A 22690-nucleotide genomic window follows, 5' to 3' on the forward strand; every position below is an offset into this window, starting at 1 on the left:
CAGGCAATGATAAAAGGTGTTCCATTCAAGGAACTGGTCCAGTCGGTCACCCTAATTTCTGACACTTCCGATGTAGGATGGGGAGCCCACATAAGTGCCAACCCAGGCAATCAGGGGCTCTGGTCGGGGGAGGAGAATCTCCTGCACAGCAACATGAAGGAGCTGAGGGCCATTCGCCTAGCGTATAAAGTGTTCCTCCGATTCCCGACAGCCAGAGTGGTGCAAGTGCTGATGGACAACACCGCAGCCATGGTTTACATAGACAGGCAGGGGGGAGAGTGCCCCTTAGCCCTCTGCAAGGACTCCCGGGAGTAAGGAACGATGAGGCAGATAGCGTCAGCAAGTCATTCCTACCCCGCCACGACTGGTCATTGCACCCAGAGGTGGTGACGATGATCTTTCAGAAGGGGGGGGGTGTTCCCCAACTGGACCTATTCGTGTTGGCCTGGAACACGAAATGTCTGAGGTTCTGCTTGCTTCAGGATCGCGTGACTGGGTCGATTTCTGACGTGTTCCTCATGAACTGTTGCACCCAGACCTGGACCCTCCCCCCCGCACCCAAAGGCCTGGAGGCCCTGTGGCTGGTGGAGGGAGAGAGAGCCTGCTCTGTGCAGGCCCAACAACTCCTGCTTGGCAGCAGGAAACCTTCTACACAGGTCGGGTATCAGGTAAGTGGAAACGGTTTACCTCTTAGGCGGAGTCTGGGGCAGTCTGCCCAGCCTATCGCCTTAACAGGCGACCCTGGAGTACCTGCTCCAGTTAAAGCTCCAGGGTCTGGCACTGGCCTTGCTGAAGGTTCGCCTGGTGGCCATTTCGGCCTTCCATCAGCAGCTAGAGGGGTGACCGCTGTTCTCCCACCCCATGTCGGTCAGGTTCCTCAAGGGGGTGGAGGTTCCTCAAGGGTCTGTGACCCGGGGCCTCCCTGGGATCTCAACCGAGTCCTCTCGAGATGCAAGGGGCCCCCCTTTGAACCCATGGCTTCATGCCCTCTGCTCATGCCTTCAGGGAAGGTAGCCTTCCTGGTGGCCATTACCTCAACTAGGAGGGTCTCCGAGATTAGGGCCTTGACCTTGGAGCCCCCTTACACAGTATTCTATAAGGGTAAGGTGCAGATGAGGCAGCTTCCGGCCTTCCTGCCCCAGGTGGTTTCCCAACTTCATTGTAACCAAGATAATTTTCTCCCCATGTTTTTCCCAAACCGCACAGTTCGGAGGAGAGGAGATGGCATCTCCTCGCGGATTACATTATGCATCAAGTTCTGCAACCAGCAGGCGAGGGTATCCCTTCTGGGAACCATCACAGCGCACTCAAACAGAGCTCAAGCGCCATTGCCCAGCAGGCGACAGAGGACGTGGGATTCGGCAGAGTGGTGCTGAGGGCAGCTCACCGGTAACTTCTACCCACCTCCAAGGTATTGCTTGTTAGGTCACCTATAATGGAATGGACATGAGCAATCACTCGAAGAAGAACACAAGGTTACTTACCAGTAACAGATGTTCTTCGAGATGTGTTGCTCATGTCCATTCCACATCCCACCCCCCGTGCCCGCTGCCTGAGTTGGCAGAAAGAAGGGACTGAGGGGGCGTAGGGCCGGCAGTGCCTCAAATACCGCGACATGTGCGCGGGGCTCCAGGGGGCACCAGAGCCGACCCTACAGGATCTGCTAAGGGGAAAAAAGTTCTGGGAACCATGCACGGTGGCGTGTAATCACCTATAGTGGAATGGACATGAACAACACATCTCGAAGAACATCAGTTACTGGTAAGTAACCTTGTTTTTTCTACATCAATTCTCAGATGAGGTGTTGTCCTTTAAATAGCATAACTTGTTACATTTGCTTTCCACAATGTTTTAGTGTTTTCATAGTTATTTTATGCTACTGGAGAGATCTGAATTTCTCTGACATTAGACAGCTGTGTGACTATTCACTATTGTGAAGGTAAAGCCTTTGGCCAGGGTCTCATCAGAACTCAAGCTAAGGAGGGTCAGGCGTCATCAGCACTTCAATGCAAGGATAAAAGAAAACCCAGGATCCTATTGGAGTAGGCGTTGGTCATTCAACAATTGGCATTCTTCCCTCTGCAGCAGGACTGATTGAATATTTCAAGTAAAGAGTTGACGGAAATTTGCTGTTGAGATATTAATTCTAGGAATTGGTATTAAACAGAGGTTGTGTCCACTTGTGGTTAAATATTCCTAAAGTACTTTTCTCAATAGAATAGTGTTGATCCCAGTATCTTGACCAAATTTTCATGTATGTGATTATCTTGTGTCTACTTAAAATTACACCCACATTTCAAATGAATGCAATATTATTCACTTGCTCTCTTTAACAGTGGTACTGTGAGATGTTAGAACAGATGCCACGTTTAATCCTTGAGGTACTGCATTTCAGAGATGGGTAAAGAGACTATTGTTTATACACACACAAAATTTTAAAATGGAAACCTGCAGGATGCACTACATAACAAACCTGAATTCACTTGACTTCCACAATGCATATAGAACAGATACAAATACCCCATAGAAATTGCAGTAGACAATTCTAACTTAGATTCTGAAAGTAGTGAACTTTTGCTCTAAAAAGACAAAAAATGCAGATGTTACAAACAATCCATTTATTGGGTTTTAAACTAGGTACACAATTGAAATAATTTTGGCACTATGCTATACAGTGGTTACGTCTGTGTGCTGACACTTAGTAAATACTGTACTAGGAACACTGCTGTGCTTTACATTTGTATTGAGTCACTCAATCAGCAGGTAGATATTTCAAAATGTATTGTAGTGTTCCTGTAAGGAAGACTGTACAGGTTGTGTGAAAGACAAAACACATCAACTTGTGAACTATTTCAATGTAGGAGGTACCTTGCATTCTACAATCTTATCACATCAAAACATGTGATGTCAGCATTTAGAGATGGCCACAAATGTTGCATTAAAATCCTCATCAGATGTAGTTATGAAATAAATGAAAACTAAAACAAAATAAAATTTCTGCCTTTTAAACAAGGAACAATATTTTGCTAAAGAAAATAATTTAAAAAACACTAATGGCATTTGATTTGATACAAAAGCCAGAAGCACTATAGTATTAACATCTACGTGTGAATCTTTACAAATCAGTCTCACAATGGTATTATGTAAAAGGTTGCAAACTGTACAATGTCTTCCCACTGCAATGCCTCTACAATTTATACAGTCTTTTACATCTATGTAACATATATTAAATAGCCGATATCAGTCTCTGAACAAAGTTGTAGACAAAAAAAAAACCCAAAACAGAACTTCCACAATCTCAGCAGTCTTCCATTTATGCAAGGTATGCTTCTCCAAATAGTGACTAAATAGTCTTTTAAATGAGATTATTGTTAAAAAAAGTCAGCCATTCAGTGCTTTTACACACGATACATACTCTTCATTCTCTGAATTAAAACATTGCTCGACAGCAAAAAATTGGAATCTATGGGCTCTTTTAATCTGAAAAGATCCACAGCCTTCCACTCTTAGGAAGCTGCAGATGATCATGGGTTTAAGTTGTGCACCTGGTCAAACTACCTCCTAAGACTTGGCCAGGCCATGGAAATTGCCTCATTTTCCATAGTACTGATCTAGACTGCAGAGGGCAGAATGGATATTTACATTTCCATGGAAAGTAAAATTTAAAAGGGTAGTCCAGCTCTGAACTGTATTAAATAGTACAGAGCTTGTCATCTAATGGATGCTTGAATGCCAGGGGGAAAAATTCCTTTCAGAAAAATAGGTTCCTGGTCTCATCATGGGAGTAAGTGGGTTTGAGGTTCATAGGTATCAGCTCCTGCGGGTTGATCAGATAAATATCGGTCAACCAAAACTGGAGCAGTTCCCTATGAACCTTCAGACTTGCAGTAGTGTGTGCTCTGCAAATCCACTGATGTAAAAAAAATGACTGGGCACATTGAGTAGGAAAAGAAAAAGGAGGAGTGGGGAAGACGTAAGCCATGAGAATGAAGATGGTAATGTTGTATAGTGCAGGCCCGTTACACTACGCTTTGAAACAAGTAATGATCCAGCCTTGCAGATGCAGTAATGGAAGGCTGCAGGGCTCCCATAGCTGCTCCTGTGGATTGTAATTCTTGATGAATAGAGCTCTGTTAGGACCTAATGTTTATACTTAAAAAATGGTTTCAATTAGGCATCAGGATTTCCAAGACTAAAAGTTCCATACACAATAAATTAGTTTTGAGTTTCCTTTATTTTTGAAGAAATGTTTCTAGCTCCTCATTTTTCCAAGAAGAACCTGAAATAGAAATAATTAAAAACAAGATTATATCTTCATCCATGTTCTCGTGGTACTACAGAAAAATGATGATTAAAAAATTCATTGCAGGCTGGCACAGTGGTCCAGTCACAATACGCAGCATTGCCATGCAGGAGATCAGGATTCAAATCCAAGTCTGATTCCTTGTTCTGCAGGTCAACAAGGTCCAGGAGCACTGTGAATATGGTATGCTCACTCTCTCATGTCTCTCTAATGATGAACTGATGGGCTGAGAAGGTTTGGGAACAAAGGGAGTGTCGATAAAACTCCTTTTCTTCTGAAGTCCTAGCCTTTTAGTTTACTTTACTCAAACAAAGATAATGGAATACATGATAAAGATAAACAGCAGGTCACTAAAAGCAGAGTTTTCAACCAACAGAAGATACTCCTCTGAGCCTCGATAGGGACTTTGTTTGGAGGGAATGCTTTCCCTTGGATTTTGGGTCTTCTTTCTTTCACTTTGACTAGATGGCTAGAGTGAGTATCATAAAATGTAGCAATGTGTTCCAATTTACACCAAAATGAACACAATCTTACCTATTTAAGCATAATAGCATGGTGATACTAAGAGGTCTGTAAGGACGAGCAGCTGGTCATCAGTGAACTGCTGTTTGTGCTCCTGCCAGTTGTCATGGTGTGTCCTCCGGAAATTGGACAGTGTTTTCTTTACTGTCATCTGTGTAGCAAGCAAAAAAAATGGATTTGTATTAATTTGATGTGTTTTTAAAAGTGTTTCACATCTGTAGGAAGATTCTCTAAATGGAATAACAAATATTCAGATGCAACAGGCAGTTCTATATTTTGATGATACTCCTAAACTAGCATTTGTATATGTTTAGACAGTTGGAAAGTCTGGAATGGACCCCAAAAAATTCATCCAGTCCAGGGCTGTGAGATTTTAAAATTTACAACTAGTTTTGAATTCTAATCTCTCCAAATCAGTGTTGTCAAAACTCTTAAGTATGGCAAAATAACCTTTGCTAGTTGGGTTTGTGCGTGTGTGTGCGCACGCAAACTTTAGAGCCCTAGGATAAATTCTTATTAATATTAATCAAAACAGTTTTCTTTCCTCCTCTCAGTTTTCAGTCTTGTTGGTGCTGCTGTAGGGACTCAGGCTCTGCTGGGTTTTTCAGTGCTGGACAGAAAGATGGTAAAAGGCTTGAACAATAATTTTTGTTCAGTTACACACAACTTGCAAACATTCCAGAGATATTGTCCCCTATTATTATTTAAGAGATCTCATTTGGTGCACCTCAAAGGCAAAATAATTAAATGCACTCTCCAGATTTAATCTTCATAATCCAGTAAAAGTTAGCCCTCACAGAATTGCTAGCTTTTTCCAGGGAATTCCCCTCCACAAAATTTAAACACTTTCGTTAATAACAATAATACAGTTGGGGCACTAGCAACAGCTTCAGACAAAGATGCTTACATTTTTTCATTCAGAGCCCCTCTTGAGTTACTCATAACAGTTTCCAGTACTTTCATCTATCAGGCTGCAATCTTACAGGTCCTGGTCTCTACCAAATAATTTTTGTTTGCTTTTTTTGTTTAGTTTGTTTAAAAAATGGGTTAGTCATTTTTGACTACAAGGAGAGTTAGGGAATTTCCCCACTATAAATAAAACTCTTGCAGTTTTCTACTTAACTTATTTTTGTCTCTAGAGTAGAAATGACTGGGACAGAAGTGGAAATATGGCAGGGAATTGAGTGTACTAGTTAAAGGAAGTTTGGATTCAGCAAAGTTATGAGCTTTTGAAGAAAAAAAACGTAACACAGTGACACACATATTCCTTCAGTCTCTCTTCAGGAAGCTAATGTAAGGATGATAGACATGTTTTAGATTAGGTAGAGTAAACAGAAAAAATAAATAGAATCAGACTATTTTTACCTCAATAGGCTGAGGATCATTCAGGTGGGCACTGAGGTCCATCAGAAGCTGGGGCATCCAGGTGGGTACATCATAAGGGCTTGACAAAATACATGCACTAAGTCCTAGCACACCAGCATGGCGCTTAACTAAGTCTGCAATGAAAAGACAGTAATATACAAGTGACAGGATACAAATCTCTCCAGGTATGCTTCCATGACAGAGCAAGACTTGAAACTTCTCTTTCAGTAATTCCAGCTATTTTTAAATTATGAAAAGTACTTAAATAAATACAAATTAATAACATAAGTTGTCATGAGCAGTAAAGCACAATTAACAACCAGGCTAGGGAAATTCTTAATCTGCACTTCTATCTATTAGATTCTTTCATAAAGAATAAAAAAGGAAAGGTTACTTACTGGTAAGTAGTTCAAGGGCTGTATCTGCATATCTACACTCAGTGGACTAAAAAATGCCTGCACTAGTGTTCTGTGAGTTTCTGGTAAACTGTTCCAATTGGGGCTTGTGTAAATACAGTTTAATGGCACTGAATGTTCTGGAGAGAGCAAGCTCTAACTCAGTTCTTTTCTCCTGTGCCTCAGAGGGGAAGGTGGGTGAGGAGTGTGACTGCTAAGACAACCCTCAAAGAACTACACTTACTGATAAAATAACCACTTCCTCTTTTATTAGTCTCTGAATACACATCCATTCATGGAGATTGGTAAGCAATACACCCCAGGGGTAAGAATAAACCACAAAAACCTATTGACCTAGTGATATAACTCTGCTCTGTCGTAGTACATTGTTGTTTAACATTTATGCAGTGTCAGTGCCCAAAGTATGTAACTGGGGTTGGGACCCTATTGTGCTAGGAGCAGTACAAACATACAGGAAAAGTCAGATCAATAAACAAAAAGGTTTTGTCATGATGGTTTATAAACATTTAAGTATTGTAAATATTTGCATACACAACTGATCTGTTTCTTTATGTATATTCCTTGAAGAGCCCACCTTAACTGCAGGACATGTTCTAACCATCTGGGTTGTTCATATAATAAGCTGTGTGAGTATAATGTAAAGAAAGTAACGGAGCCAGGTTTTTAATCCACAGTTTGCTTCTCTGAGGCAGTTTCTTTACCTGCAGAAGGAATGGTATCCACCACTGTGCCCAAGTCTCGCTTTCTCTTTTTTGGTAGTCTTGTCTTGCAGAGCTGTTCAAAGTGAGCCTGCACAGGGCTATCCATAGTCAGGAAGTTGCACTGTAGCAGACCACTCAGTGTGGTAGCAGCCATTTCTCTCACCTATGATCAAAAACAACAGCTACATCAATTACTACAGCTAACATGCATGGCTGGCAATAAGGAATTTTTGTGATTACTGCCCTTTTGGACTTAACAGTTAACACTTAACATATTGCCATACTGTGCTTGAGAAAAGTCTTTCAAGTTTTTATCACCTCATCTTAGTAGTCATTAAATACGATTAATATATTAAAATGTCACATATAAAGCAATAAACAATATTCATTTACAATTTCAAAACTGCCTTTATACACAGGTATACAAAATTAGTGATCCATGACTGCAGCAAACAATAGTACAACTGAATTTCAGTGTCAAGAAACATGTTGTAAAGCTAAAACACAGTAACTGATTTTGAATTTTTTAAAATAATTATGTGTGATAAATATATAATCCAGAACAATTTATAACACTACTGTGATGTTATAGAAAATATTCAAATAGTACAACTATTATAGAGATACCTGCTTTGTCCATTAATGAAATCAGTACACTAAGTTCAATTTATACAGGAAAAAGCATACCAAAGTGTTTCATTCCTTTCTCGCTACATATGAAACCTTTAGAATCCACAACATATGATAAACATCTTGAAGATGTGCAAGTTGAAAATTTTTTATATTCATGATATCCATTATCCTAGCTGAATCTCCAGTGCACTTTGTATTAAGATTGAATTACCACAATTCTCTTCATAATGCTGTAATTCTTGCTGATGTTTGTAAGCAATGTTGGGTTATTAGGCAATAATATAGTGTCAGTAGGGTGTAGTCACTGACTCAGTTCTGTAACCTTCCAGTATTCATTTTACTGCCTTGGTCAATCCATCAGTAAACTGGTTGTAAAAATGGATACATCGGAGACACGCACCGCTCTGAGTTACCAAAAGTACAAGCCAAATCAATTTCAACTAATTACCCACAAATTCACAATGCTACAATCTTTTTTATAATTTCACTGGGATTAATTATATTTGAAGACAATTAAATTACTGTTTGCTTCCAAAAATAGCTATGCCTACTCAGTGTTACTACATCACTCCTAATAAGCCATTAAAATCAGTGAAATACATAATAAATAAATAAATTGTAGAAACACAGGTTCTGTCTTGTCATCACAAATTTGATCCTGTCATAACAGGCCATTGCTATTAAAAATGGAGGTGTATAGGCTGACCATAAGAACCTTTTAAACATTTAAGAATCTGAAAGCCCAATTAACTTATTAAAATGTTGGCAGCAGTTGCCTCATTGACTGGTAAGTACATACTGTTACACTTATACTAAACAGAATGTTCGTCTATCTAGAGTACAAACACCTACCAACGCTCTGAATCCAATGTAGCAGATTATAATAAATTATATCCTTGAACATAATGTTCTGAACCTCCACAAAGCAATAAAGTATAGCTGCAAGTGCTGTAATAATTAAACATAGTAAGTTAACAATAGGCTCTTGAGACATCCTTCCTTTTACATTTCCACAGCATATTATTCAAATGTGATCCACTTTATTAATAGTGTAAAATATGAAGTGAAATAGTCTGCCAGTACTGTTTATCAGCAATTTATGAGCCTCTTAAGGACTAAGCTATTAAATGAAACATGAAGTGCTAATGCAAGCCCCAGAATAGGTGGAAACCTGGCTGTTAAGTGAGCACGCTCACTAGGTAACTAATTTACATCACTGTTCACTGTATTAGAATTCATTTTCAATATTGTCAAATTACCTTTAGTAATGGCAATATTTTGTTGCAAGGAGCACCTAGAAACAAAGTCCTTACAATTATACATTAATAAGGTATCATTTTCATACATATATATTGCAGTGCCCATTAACATCTCTCATATTTAAGAATTTATAAGCCATCAAGCCTATACAATTATGTAAAAGCTATGGAATAGAAACATATTCAGTGGAATACTTTCCCATGTATCAGGATTTTCTAACTACACTTCGTTGTAGAGGAGTCAAACTGTAGCAATTGGCTTTCTTGTATCTAAAAGTAAGTAATATAAGTCTTCAGTGACACACCAAAAATTAGAAAAAAAAAATTCAGACCACAAGGAAAAGTTGTAGTGGAGTACTATGAATGTACTATTTGCTGTAAGAAGCTAAGACACAAGTTTCTTAAAAGGAAAATTGCAGTGTAATACAAAGATTCTAAGCAGTACATTAAACTACATGTAGAGTAAGTGAAGAGAGTTTGTAGTATATAAAGTACAAAAAAAAAAGAGGCAAAGTATGAGGCTGCCATTTTGACAATCTCCTAAAGTGGATCAGGACTGAGAAAACTGAAGTCCCATTAAAAGCCACTATAAATTAGATAGATTCAATATTGTCTCATGGTAAGTTATATACTTTTAAATGTTGGTTCATTTATCAGCTGTTTTAACACTGACTTCATGAATAACTAACAAAAAAACACCCTAACATTTGAAGGGACCATTTACCCAGATTGGATGTTTCAATTTCATAGATTTTAATATCAGAAGGGATAAGGGCCACTTTAGCTATAAGCAAACTAGGCAGCTGCCTAGGGCAGCCCACTCTGCCTAAGACAGCTGGGGCCAACCTGACTGGCACTGCAACCCCACATCAGGTCACAATGCCACTAACTTAAATTTGGCCCGGCTGCTGCTCCGTCATGATGGAGGCCCAGCTGGACTCACTGCATGCTACCCCTCCCCAGTTGAGAACCTCTGTTCTGGGCATAGGAGGGAGACAGCATACTGAAGATTTGCCTAGGTCCGCAGACTGTCTTGAGCAGTTTTTGACAATGGACCATTAATCTGATAATGACCTAATTTGACCTCCGACATAATACAGGCAGTAGAACTTCAAACACTAATTCACACATCAAGCCCAATTACCTGTGGTAGAACTAACATCCCATCTGCATTTAAGGACTTCAAGGGATATAGAATCTACCACATTCCTTGATAAAATGTTCCAGTGGTTAGTTACCCTCATTTCAAAATCTGTGCTGAATTTCCAGTTTTATTTTTTTCCAATTAGCTTCAACTTTGTAGTCATTGGATTTTTTGGAAATACCTTTGTCTGCTAGATTAAAGAATCCAGATATTTTCTAGGTACTTTGAGACCATAATCAAGTCATGTTTAAGTTTCTCTTCAATGAATTATAGACTGAGATCCTTTAGCCTCTCATTGTAAGATATTTTCCAGATCTCATAATTCTTTTGACTCTTCCCTGAATCCTTTCCAATTTTTCCTAATATCCTTTTTGAAGTGTGGACACCAGAACTGGGCATAGTATTTCAGTAGTCATCTCACCAATGCTGTAGGCAATATCACCTCCCTGCTTTTAACTCTATATTCCTCTGTTACATCAAAGGATCATGAGCCAGCATTACACTAGAGTTTATGTTCCTTTGGTCATCTACCATGATGCCTAAAAAAGACAAAGTGGATAAGGTAATATCTTTTATTGGACCAACTTCTGTTGGTGGAAGGGACAATCTTTCAAGTTTCACAGAAAGAAAGCTTCTGACACTGGTTCTATGGCCCATTACAACAACTTGAAACATCCTGCTACCTACTAACCCTCCATTGCCCTACAACTGCAGAGGTGTTATTTGCCCACTTCATTTTAAGTGGTCTCATACAACATGCTTATGCTTAATAATCTGTCCCATCTTGCATTTAACTTGGACACCTGGGTTTCCTTCTCCAGACTGAAGATCAGCTCTTTGAAGCTTGAAAGTTTTTCCCTTCCACCAACAGAAGTTGGCCACATAAAAGACATTTCCTCACTCACCTTGTCTCACTCACATCCTGGGACCAGCACAGCTACGAAACATTGCAAACATGATACCTAAATCCTTTTCAGTCACCACATTCCACAATATAATTTTCCATTTTGTAAGTTTGCCACTCTTTTTTCTGGAGATGTATGAACTTGCATTTGACTATATTAAATTCATGTCTGATAGCACTAGTTTGCCAAGCAATTCAGAAAGCTGTGTGCAGCACATCCTTGTCTTTTCCCTATGCAAACTTTATCAGCAGTAATTATATTTTCTTCCAGATCATTGATAAAAATATTAGGTATGGCTGGGCCAAGAACTGTGGAACTGATTCCCGTGGAACCCATAAGAAATACTAGAAATTTAAGCAGTCCATTAAAAGAGAGGCAAAAGAACTGGTGGGGAGAACCATACATTTTAGCATTTTTACTTAAAAAATCTCCTGAAAATCCACTTCAGAACTAAGAACTTGTCTGTCAAGTTTCAGCCCAGAACAAAGAGACAAGGTATACAGACTATTAAAAATTAGGTTCTATACCAAAATCACCTTCTCATTAAACACAGCACGATGAAAGCAATGCTATGGTAATGACTGAAACATACTGGAACTTGCCAATTCTTATAATGAAAAAGAAAGAATTACTGCCACAGTAAAGTAAAGTTTCCATGGTAACAACATGATTGCAAGAGATTACTATACAAAATAGCTTTGGCTGATTTCTACCTCAGCAGTACAAGGACATATGTTTTATCTAATTATTTGCAAATCTATGTAACTATTACAAGTGAACAGCAATTTCTTTAAATTATGTAAATGTTGGATTATGTGATGAATGCTTTGATTAGAAAGGATAACAAGTTATCTAGGCTCACCAGATCTTGTTGTCATGTAACACTATATATAATAAGCGGCAACATGACAGGTACCAAAGAGACCTGCTGTACAATGGAGCCAGTGCACCGGGAGCAGAGGTTAAAGTGATGTTCTTTAAATAGAAGGTGCAATCTTGCACAATTTGAGACATTAATTCTATATTTATGTTTTAGAAATTAAGTTGTAATTTGCATTTCACATAACAAGGTTACTTACCAGTAACTGTTGTTCTTCGAGATGTGTTGCTCATATCCATTCCAATGTAGGTGTGTGCGCGCCCCGTGCACAGATTCCCGGAACCTTTTTCCAACCACCGAGACCACCCAGCGCGGGTTTGCCTCGAGACGCGGGTCCCTTGTCCCTCGGCCGAGGGGGGGACGGAGGCATAGGCATGGCCATAAGGGCCCGTGCCGCGGTAAATGCCTCCGGCGTCGACGGCCCTTGCGGGTGCACTCCCCCACCCCCAGGAGTCGGGGGAGGCAACCCGCGCGGAGACCCCGGTGCCGGAGTAACCTCTACGGCCCGTGACTGGGGCGTCTCCGTGCTCCCGCCGCCCTGCGAGGGCCGGGGGGAGATCTCCGGTGCGGCCGAGGGCCGTGCCGACTTCTTGGGACCCTTGGAGGCCTTCTGCGGTGCCGAAAGCGGTGCCGGTGGGGGGGCGCTCCGCACCGACGACACACTCGGTGCCGACGGAGACCGGGACGGTTCAGAGGCTGGACGGAGCGCCGACTCCATAAGTATTGCCTTTAGCCTCGCATCCCTCTCCTTTTGGGTGCGAGGCTTAAAGGACTTGCAGATTCTGCACTTGTCTCGACGGTGTTCTTCCCCAAGGCACCGGAGACAACGGTCATGCGGGTCACTGATCGGAAAGGCTTTGGTGCACAAGACACAGTTCTTAAAGCCAGTGGAGCCCGGCATGACTCCCGAAGGAGGAACCCCGTCCGGGGTTCAGACTTAACACTAAACTATAAACTAACTAACTCTATAAACACTATAAACAACAACTTTGAAAAACAGTCAAACAACTAGGGAATGAGCTACTTGCACGCAGCAAGAGGCGATAGTTCCAGCAACCGTCACAGGCGGGAAGAAGGAACTGGGGACCCGCGGTGCCAGCAGCGCCCTTTATACCGCGATATGAGCGCGGCACTCCAGGGGGCGCCTGAGCTGGCCATGCGGAGCTTGCTAGGGAAAAAGTTCCGGGAATCTGTGCACGGGGCGCGCACACACCTACATTGGAATGCATATGAGCAATCACTCGAAGATAGAACTTAGATTTTCACAATAGTGGGACTTTTCATCCCAGTTTTAAATAGATTTTACTGACAAGCATGACACAAGAGGGTCCTTTTGCCCTTCCAGGAAGAGAAACACATTACTTGAAAATTAACTTTAAATTAGGCATTATGGATAAACTGGCTTTTGCAAACAATACACAGAACTAAGTGGTATTTGGAGACTATCAGACCAGAGATAAAAGTGCTCAGTTCTGGTTGAAACATTAACATTTCTCACTATGATTCTGCATGGTACATTACATATTACTCATTATACACATTTAAACCCATATGATTTCATACAAGCTTTTTTAATGTATCCAATACATTATTGGTATAATGTTAATTTTAAAGGTTTTACTGAAAGGAAGAATTTCACAAAGTAGAAATCTTGCTGATAAACATTTGTGGTCCTCATTAATGCTCTTTGTAACACACCTCACATATCCCTGTCCAATAGTGCTCTCAAGAGCACACATGCATTAAAATCACCATTTGGATTTGACTTGCGCATCTTGACCATTAGTAGCTGCTTAGAAGCCAAGTTTCTCAATATTTCTATTACACAGAATACTGCTTTGATGGTCAGAATGCTTATGGCTTCTTTGTTCTCCAATGAGATACTATGTTTTCTCAAGCCAACATCTGGCTTTTAAGCTGTATGCATTCAAGCTTGTTAGGAACTTGAAAAGATTAATTTTGAGTCTGAAAATTCAGTCCAGTGACCAGATTTCACTCCGTCCTCTTATACTTCTTGAAAATCCCAGTAACAATGAATCTCTCAAAGACACAAGACTAAAAATTACTGCAACAATGATGATAAATGGAAGATACTTAAAGTGCATTTCCACTCTGAAAAGAAACTTTATAAAAGGCCATTGTGAAATTATGTTTATATATTTCAATGGCTTCTATAGCAAATTTTTTCCATCTAAAAAGTAAAAATATGTTTTTTCTAATAAATCAGTCCTGCAGACTCAATCTACTATCTGAGTCAGACTTGTTTTTCTGTTAATGGCTCATGCATCAAACTAGTAATAAAGGTTCTGCAAGACAAATTCTGCACTCAACCCCATTGTCTTCAAATTGTATCTGTGCAACTAGACCTTCAGAACTGAGGGCAGAATTTAGTTCTGCAATAGGAACTTACTTCTGATGTATGAGCCTAGAGACAGTCCAGTTCATTTGCTCATAATACTGCAGAGCCAGTATTGCCAATACAAGTAAAATGTAGTAGAAACTTACATTTGTCACTATAATCAGCTGATATGAATGAATACACCTATATAATGTCTGTTGAGTAAGAAAGTACTATTTTTACATAATCAGATTTTAGAGTAGAAATGCATTTTAAATCTGAAGGTTGGGTTTTCTACTAACACCCATGATTTCAGTAGTACTGTAATGACACTACCTCTGTTCCAACTGTAAACAGGACAGAAAACATTGTGAGGCTTGTGCCATTTTATTTTGCTAATAAAATGCCTTCTAGAATAATTTTGTTTCCCTGTTGAAAGTTTAATTTTATAAAGAACACAATTCTATACAATTTAACATTTTAATAGATATTCAGGAAATTAAACACAAATGCATTTTGTATTAGTGCTAAGTATGGAAAACTTTCTATTCTTTATACAAGGTTACACAGTAAGAGGCAAGAAACTAGATATATGGAGATAAATATAAAAATATTCAGTTCTGCTTCTTTTATTCACATTCAATGTTTTTCACTGAAATTCAAAATACATGGGAATAGATATTATTTCATGTTTACCTCAAGCTGTTCATCTGCCAAAAGTTTTATAACCAACCATCTTATGTCATTGACTGCTTCTTCATTGTTGAGGAAGATAAAGAGATTATAAAATACCATAGTCTGGAGGTAGGTTAGTATTGTGTACCTAGCATGCCAAGAACTGCTTCTTGCTGTCTGTAAGTAACAAAGATTAAGCAGTTAGAATTAAAAACAAAGGCATGTAGACAAGTTATTTGTCTTTATTTATTTAATTTACTCTCAATATTGTCATATAATATTACTTAAACCTTTTGTGTTCTACAGCAAGTTACTCATAAAAGTTGTTTTCCCCCCTTATAGTTGGCTTTGTTTTGTCTATGTTCTTTTAGGCTAAATTTCCAAAGCATCTAAATACTTAAGATTTGTAATACTGGATATATAAATAAGAAACTAAGGAGATCAACCTTTTGATTTGTTCATGACCTCAGATACCAGTCTGTTCTGAGTGGCCAAAGTTGAGCTATACTTAACTTTGCACTGAAATCTTCTGTATAGTGGATGTTGGATGTCTAAACTATGAAAAAAATGCTCATTACTGATGAAAGATGTAAGCAATGGGTGAAAGTTGAACTAGTATCACCACTATGCCTGCACCCACTGCTGACACCCATTTTCGGCAATGGGTAATTTTGCTAGAGTAGATGAGAGTTGAAAAATTAAAGGAAAAAATCTATTTGCTCAATTTTTTTTTACTTTGTACATTTGATGGCACTTCGTATACAATCGGTTTTTCCATTTCTCTCTATAGTCTTTTTATTTGTGTGGGTCTTTCACAAAGTTGTAAGTGGGACAGACATGCATTTTTGCAGAAACATACCATTGTAAAACCACAAAAAATAGGAGGGGAACCAAAAGGCACATGTTGCAGTCTGAAACTACATTTCAACTTGTTTTTGAGACAGAACATATTTCCTGTTGACTATGTCCCTTTCAGAGTGATACTTTAGTTATTAAACCATTATTTATTTTTATTTTTTAAAATAAACTTTACATCCCATCTAGGTCAAATATTTGACAAGTGAAAAATAAAACTGGGAACAGAGCATTTTTGTGATAGTATTCTGTTAGAAACAAAATGTGAAGCATTCATGTATTTTCCCTTACAGGATTTGTACTCATAAGAACCTACATGTAAGTTTAATCATTTTTCAGCTTCAGACAATTATACTTTCAAACCCTGGATATTATTTTTAGTGCACAAACTAGAAGGAAGGCAATCCTTTATTTACAAAGAGTTCAATGCCTGGAGATTAGCCTATATTTCTGCTTGGCAAAAATACAAACATAAATAAATTGGCAGCTGATACCAAGTCATTTACAAAGTTAATTCTGTTTCAGATTATTGTTCCTGATGACCCAACACTAACATGGAATTTATTGCAAAGCAGAAGCAGGAAGCAGTCTCATCAGTGCTGCCTTTTTGCCTGGTTCACAGCAAATTACTGTACTGCAACCAAGAGTTTAACTAACTACTTAAACATTCATCATGATTTTGGTGATATGTACGCCACTTCAATATAAAAATGAATGAGTAAAGTAGTTACACTGCCAACAATGTCACTATATAGACTCACTATATAGACAATATAAGCAGCAAATCATTTAAAAAACTGCAGACCTTTGACATGTAGCACTGACAGGAAATAAGAAATACTTTGTTTCATACTTGTTAATTCGAGATAACTTGTATGAATAACAAACTGAACTTGTTTCATAGTGATGTGTGCACATTTAAATAATTCGGAACAGACTCACTTGTTTTAGCACCTGAAGTACCAAAGGCACTTGCTGAGGATATAGCAACCCCTGAGACATTAGTGATAAACACATCTTAGCATCTCTTTTGAGTTCATCATAGCTATTGTCATTTTCTACTGGTGCAATCTATAAAATAAGAACAAAAGAGGAAGAGTTAAAAATGTGTTGTGAAGAAAAGACAGACAGACTTCCTTGCATAAGATTAACATATTATCTGGGGGATGAGGGAGAATATTTGTTTTAGTAATTCAGTAGTAAAGATTAAAACTGGGTCAGTCATCAATAGGGGTCCTACTTACTTCAGAGGACCATGTGTCTCTGGGGAAGTTAAAAAATTTCTGTATTTTAACATATAATACTTATCTATCTATAAATGCTCAGTTGGTCTAAATTTGTTAAGTAAAGTAAGGGAGTGCCTTTAAGGTGTTAAGCAAAAGTCTAAAAAACAAACAAACTTTTTTTTAACATTCCAAGGATGAATATAAAGTAGATCGCTGTTTAAATAGAGAATTTTCCCTATCCAATAACTTTCTCTTTCAAATTCTTTAAGCCAGTCCAGACACTTGGGTATAGGTCTGCCCTGCCAGCAGATAAGCACACAAGAGCTTTTTGTTGAGGTTACCCCCTGTATATAAATGGTTTGTTAGCCCACAGAAGTCAGCTGTTGCTATCTCCAGCAAATGGAGAAGTCCTTTGCAGGTTGATAGAAGAAAGAAGAGGAAAAATGGACCTGAGACTACAGAATTCTCTCAGTCTGGGTCACCCACAGTGTGTGGCTACTCCTTTCGGGCTGTCTGCTGAGAGGTTCAACTCCCACCTCTGAGACCTCAAACTCCTCAGAAATCAGGCTGTTTCCCTCAGAGGCTCTCCATTTTTGCTTTGTACAAGGTTTGGAATGAAAATAATGGATGAATTTGACAACTGCTGGTTGCAGTGCCATTGTCTAAACAAAAGATGCACTAATAATTCATTTGATAGAGAAAAGATGACATTTAAAATTGTTGTTCTTACATGTGGGGGATATCTTTCAGTGAAGAGTTCTGATACAGAATTCCATGTCTAGCACTGGGTTAGAAGAAAAGTTAAACTAGAAATACTAGCGATATATTTTTGTACAGATAACCTTTTGCCTGTTTTGAGAACATATGTTATTTTTAGATAACTAGTTGATCTGACATTTTATTAAAGTAAGAATGACTTTTCCCTCAAAGGTAACCCTGTACTTTAAACTGAAATGGATGCTATTCTGCCTTGCTAAATTCGTATGATGGGCTGATATAGAACACAAGGGATCCTGAACTCCCAGCTGACCACATGAAATATTAGCAGAAGTACGTGGTTTTAAAAAAAGGTGTAAATTGACAAAATTTAGAACCAAGGATTAAAGTGACAAAGTTTGCCTAAGCAAAGATTCTAATTTTTCCATTGCCACAGAACCATAGTAGCCTTTGATCATAATATAAATTTGACAGGATTTTTAAAAAGACTCTTTAGTATAATTTACGTTCAGTATGCTGGAATTAATGATGGGTCCCTTGTGAACTCTAAATTAAACAAAATTTGCTGTTGTTTTTCATGTCCTTAGCAGTTGTGAAAAATCCTGTGTTGCTTTCCGTGAAGAAACAGCTGTCCATGAATTTGATCTTAATTTAACATTTGAAGATGGTGAAAAAGTAAATTATTATTACATGATTTGTCACTATAGGGGCTGTTTCCACTGCTGGAGACAAAACAAAAACAAAAAAAACCCGCTAAAATCGTGATAGTCTGAGTTAAAGGTACTTGTTGTCTTTATTCACTGTGACTTATGTCTCCACAGTGAGGAAAGAAAATTCTGTTTAATTTGGGGATGTGCAGAAGAAAGAAGGAAAAAGGGAAAATTAATAAATCAAGCCACACTTAACTGAGAATGCAAACAGTTTGCAAATCTGTATTCTTGTGATTCAGGATGTATATCGGTTAAGAGATGCTCACTACAGAGCACTACAAACAGGCTGGACAGTATAATCTAGAGAAAGCCTGCTAAGAAAAATAGGTTCCTTACATCAACTTCACATTTTAGGCCAAAAGGCCAACTGCTGTGAAGAGCAAGCTGTCCCTGTCTATGCAGTGGTGGTGAGATGAGCTGTCTCCCGTTATGAGGTAGTACAAGGACTAGCCCACCAAGACCTACAAAATAACTCCATCTTTGGAAAGATAAGATTCTCACAATTGTTCACATTTGTTTGGAGTAAGGGCAGAAGAAAACAGTCTAAGTGACTATACCCTGTAGTCTTTTAGAATATTGAAGCTACACAGGACTGGTTAAAGAGTTTCTGAAATATGAAACTGAACAGTGATCTACTGGACACTACATTACTTCCTTTCCAAGTGTTCCCATTATGTCTCCACATTCAGAATCTCTGGTCAAGTTCTGCCTATCCATTGTAACAGCATACACCTGAAAAATAGCTGCATCTCTCTGCAGCCTCTCAGCATTTTGAAACAGCTCAGGATTTCTCCATATGATCAATCATACATTTCTATGTGCAAGAATTGGAGGGTGTATCAGAAAAAGGCTAGACCAATGGTTCCAGCTTCCATAAGCACACTATCAGTTTCACACATAAGCAAAGGAGGATGTTGAGGTAGAATTTGGCCATATATGCATAGTTTTCTATTTTAAAAAACATTTTTTAAAATCAAGTGCAACATTGCTTTTTATTCATTTATTTTTATAACTTTTTTAAAAACTAAATGTGACTAAAAGCTCAGTAATTAAAATGGGTACCTTGAAAAACAAAGGCAAGAGTTGGAGTTGCTCTGTGACAGCTGTGGAGAAGGACCGACCTGCACTCGCCATCAACCACTTCAGAACTGTTTATAAAAAGACAGAAATACTTACTGAATAAAAAGGTCAACAAGCAAAATGACAAATGTATGGGCCAAATTCACTACTGGCACCAGATTTCCACTGATGTCAGTGGAATCGTATCAACAGTAAGTTTGGCCCTGTGTTCTTATGTTAGAGCCCATGAGTTCTCATTAGAATAATTGTTATTCAAGATATAGTCATGTTATTTGGACTAAGTTATACATGAACACAGTCCAACCTATAAGAGATACAGACACCTCTTTAATATAAAGCAAATGTAACAAAGGCAAAATTAAACAGTGTAAGTATGCCACTTGCAGTACTCAATCATAATTCTATGCAGCGAAACATATTGTCTGTTTTCACAAACTAAATTCTGCAACTCACTGGTTTTCAAGAGTTTAATGCCCTGAGTTCGTTCATCTTGTTCACCAACTCCGTTCTCTTCCATAACATGGTTCTGAATTTCTTCATCCACTTCCATAAGAGGTTTGAGTTTTTCAAGTATTCGTGTAGTGAACTCGTGGACATGAGGAGACTTTGTTGGAGCAGTATTTGGCAAGGAAACATCTATCATGAATATGTAGGTCAAAACACTAAAAATAAATAATGTAAGAGTTTATACATGAACATGGGTATACAATTTAAGGAAATCAGTTAAATGTGTTCAGTGGCTATTTGCTGCATTATACTAGTTGAAATTTAATACTTCATCTGGAAAAAAATTTCCTCTTCTAGACCACATAAAATCATTAAAACCAAATGCTATCTGAATAGACCACATCACTGCGACCCCAGATCTTTGCCTCAACTTAAGGCATTACACCGTAGGAGTACTATGCAGGAAGATAAATAACCTCAGTACACTGAGCTGCTTCACTATATATACACACACACATCTAAACCTCAGTGAGAACATGAGGAAAATTATGAATTGAAGTCTTAAGAATTGTTTTCACTTAAAGAGAAATAAATTGAAGGAATCAAGGGGGAAAAATGGCTATGGCTTCTACTTTTAATGAATTCTTGTTTGTAAGCTTTGACAATGTCTATCTATGGCATTCAGAATCTTATTTGACATATAGATAACTTGATATCCTGTATTAGAATTATTTTTATTCATTCCAACAAACACTTTTGCATACTGTACATGAAAAACTAAGCTGTTTACTTGCAATTCTTTCCTGAAACTATGTAAGCACACAAAATGAATCATACAATGATAAATGGTTAAAAAAAACTGGGCATGTTTAGTATTGGGAAACAAGGATTGTTATCAGGTTCCCCCTCAATCTTCAAATATGTTAAGGGCTATTCAAAACAGGATGGTGATCAGTTGTTCTCCATGTCTATTGAAGGTAGGGCAAGAAATAATCACCATAATCTGCAGCAAGGGAAATTTAAGTAGATTTTAGGAAGAACTTCCTAACTATAAGGATAATTAAGCAGTGGAATAAGCTTCCAAGGGAGGCTGTAGAATCCCTATCATTGAAGGTTTCTAAGGACATTTAGTCAAACACCTGTCATGTATAGTTTAGGTGTATTTGGTCCTGCCTCACCATGTGGAGCTGGACTAGATGACCTCTTAAAATCCCATCTAAGACCCATTATTCATTAGTTATAGTGCAACTGGGTAAAATTTAAGAGACTTCCAATGGTACTTAGGAGCTTTTGAAAATTTTACCTGTTATGTTTATGATGAGGCAAGGGTTGGTTACAGTGCATTTGTTTCTAGAGCTTTAGAGCTCTCCCAGTGTGAAAATGAGAGGCCACATGATATAACAGTATGAGAATCAAGACTTCACCCTATGTCCACAAAAAGCTCCTGTTAAATAGTAATTTATGAGTACATGATTTTTTTGGAAGATATTATTTATTTTTATTCTGGTAGTACCCACATATGTTCACATACCTAAGAAGACAGTCATCATCCAAGGAAATTAAATAATACTTGAGTATTCAATGCATATGAACAGAACAAAAAAAGTTCTTCAGAAGAGAACACTGACCTTCCTATTCTTTCTCTGACATTTTTGTAAACCTGGGTGAGTTTAGGTTCCAAGTACTTTAGTAACCTGTGCAACAGCTCTGGTACTCTCCATTCTTGCTGTGCAAGGCCACCTTGCAATACGTAGAGTCGGCTAGAAATTGGAACATGTAGATTTTAGTTAGCTTTACTGTATTGACAACTGCAACTTATTTTTTCCAAGTATTGTTTTTAAAGATTTACATATATTCATGAACTACAGATACATGAATGTAAAAGCTTTTCAATCACAAAATGAGAATAACTATTACAGTACTGCTGTTATGTCAATATCGTATCTCCACAACAGTTATGTCATCCTAACTGAATCCAATTAATCATAGTGATGTGTTTTAAGCAATGTTCTTCCCTCTCGGGGCCAAACTGTACCCATGGGGAACTAACGGGAAGAGGGGGAAGGGCACGCACAAGGAACTACAACTGAAGCAGATTTTTGTGTGGGATGTGCAAGTACAGGATTAGAGTCTTGTGCCCTTCCACCTTGCAGTGGCCAGTCACAATATGCTCTGGGTGAACTTAATCAACATTTCTTACATTTCTTCATGCTTTACCCATCAACTCTAAGAAGTATGAAGGTAACATCTTACCATGCATCTACAAATGATCCTCCTTCACCACTCAAAGGAGACTCCAACAACAGCTCAAATAACCAGTGCAGTTTCCGAGGATCTCTGCTCTCCTGATAAAGAAAGTTATAAATCAGTAACTGGAATACAAAGGAATTCGGTGAATTTACCTTAAGCTATGTGAAAAGAAAGAAAATTAAATATTTGCATTAAATGTTCTTTAGGTACCTATATATGTATTATTACACAAGTGAAGACAGGTTTTGCTTTTCTCACATTTAG

The 22690-nt window shown here is 38.4% G+C and overlaps 1 protein-coding gene across 2 annotated transcripts in view; it reads right to left on the bottom strand.

Annotated features, from left to right (window-relative positions):
* Positions 1–2603: 2603 nt before the first annotated feature.
* The window catches only part of PSME4 (proteasome activator subunit 4), a 158882-nt gene continuing 138795 nt past the window's right edge, over positions 2604–22690 (bottom strand). For both annotated transcript variants that reach the window (XM_067565144.1, XM_067565143.1), the window contains 10 exons: positions 22430–22521; positions 21805–21936; positions 20183–20391; positions 19712–19797; positions 16939–17067; positions 15163–15318; positions 7308–7470; positions 6191–6324; positions 4838–4976; positions 2604–4279 (listed from right to left, as the gene is read on the bottom strand). In XM_067565144.1, the coding sequence (XP_067421245.1) occupies positions 4842–4976; positions 6191–6324; positions 7308–7470; positions 15163–15318; positions 16939–17067; positions 19712–19797; positions 20183–20391; positions 21805–21936; positions 22430–22521 (1236 nt within the window). In that variant the 3' untranslated portion in view covers positions 2604–4279; positions 4838–4841. The remainder of the gene's footprint in view (positions 4280–4837; positions 4977–6190; positions 6325–7307; positions 7471–15162; positions 15319–16938; positions 17068–19711; positions 19798–20182; positions 20392–21804; positions 21937–22429; positions 22522–22690) is intronic.

This window comes from Emydura macquarii, unplaced genomic scaffold, assembly GCF_026122565.2.
Source record: "Emydura macquarii macquarii isolate MOO-44397 ecotype Brisbane River unplaced genomic scaffold, CSIRO-AGI_Emac_v2 contig_2676, whole genome shotgun sequence".
Classification (NCBI taxonomy): Eukaryota; Metazoa; Chordata; order Testudines; family Chelidae; genus Emydura; species Emydura macquarii.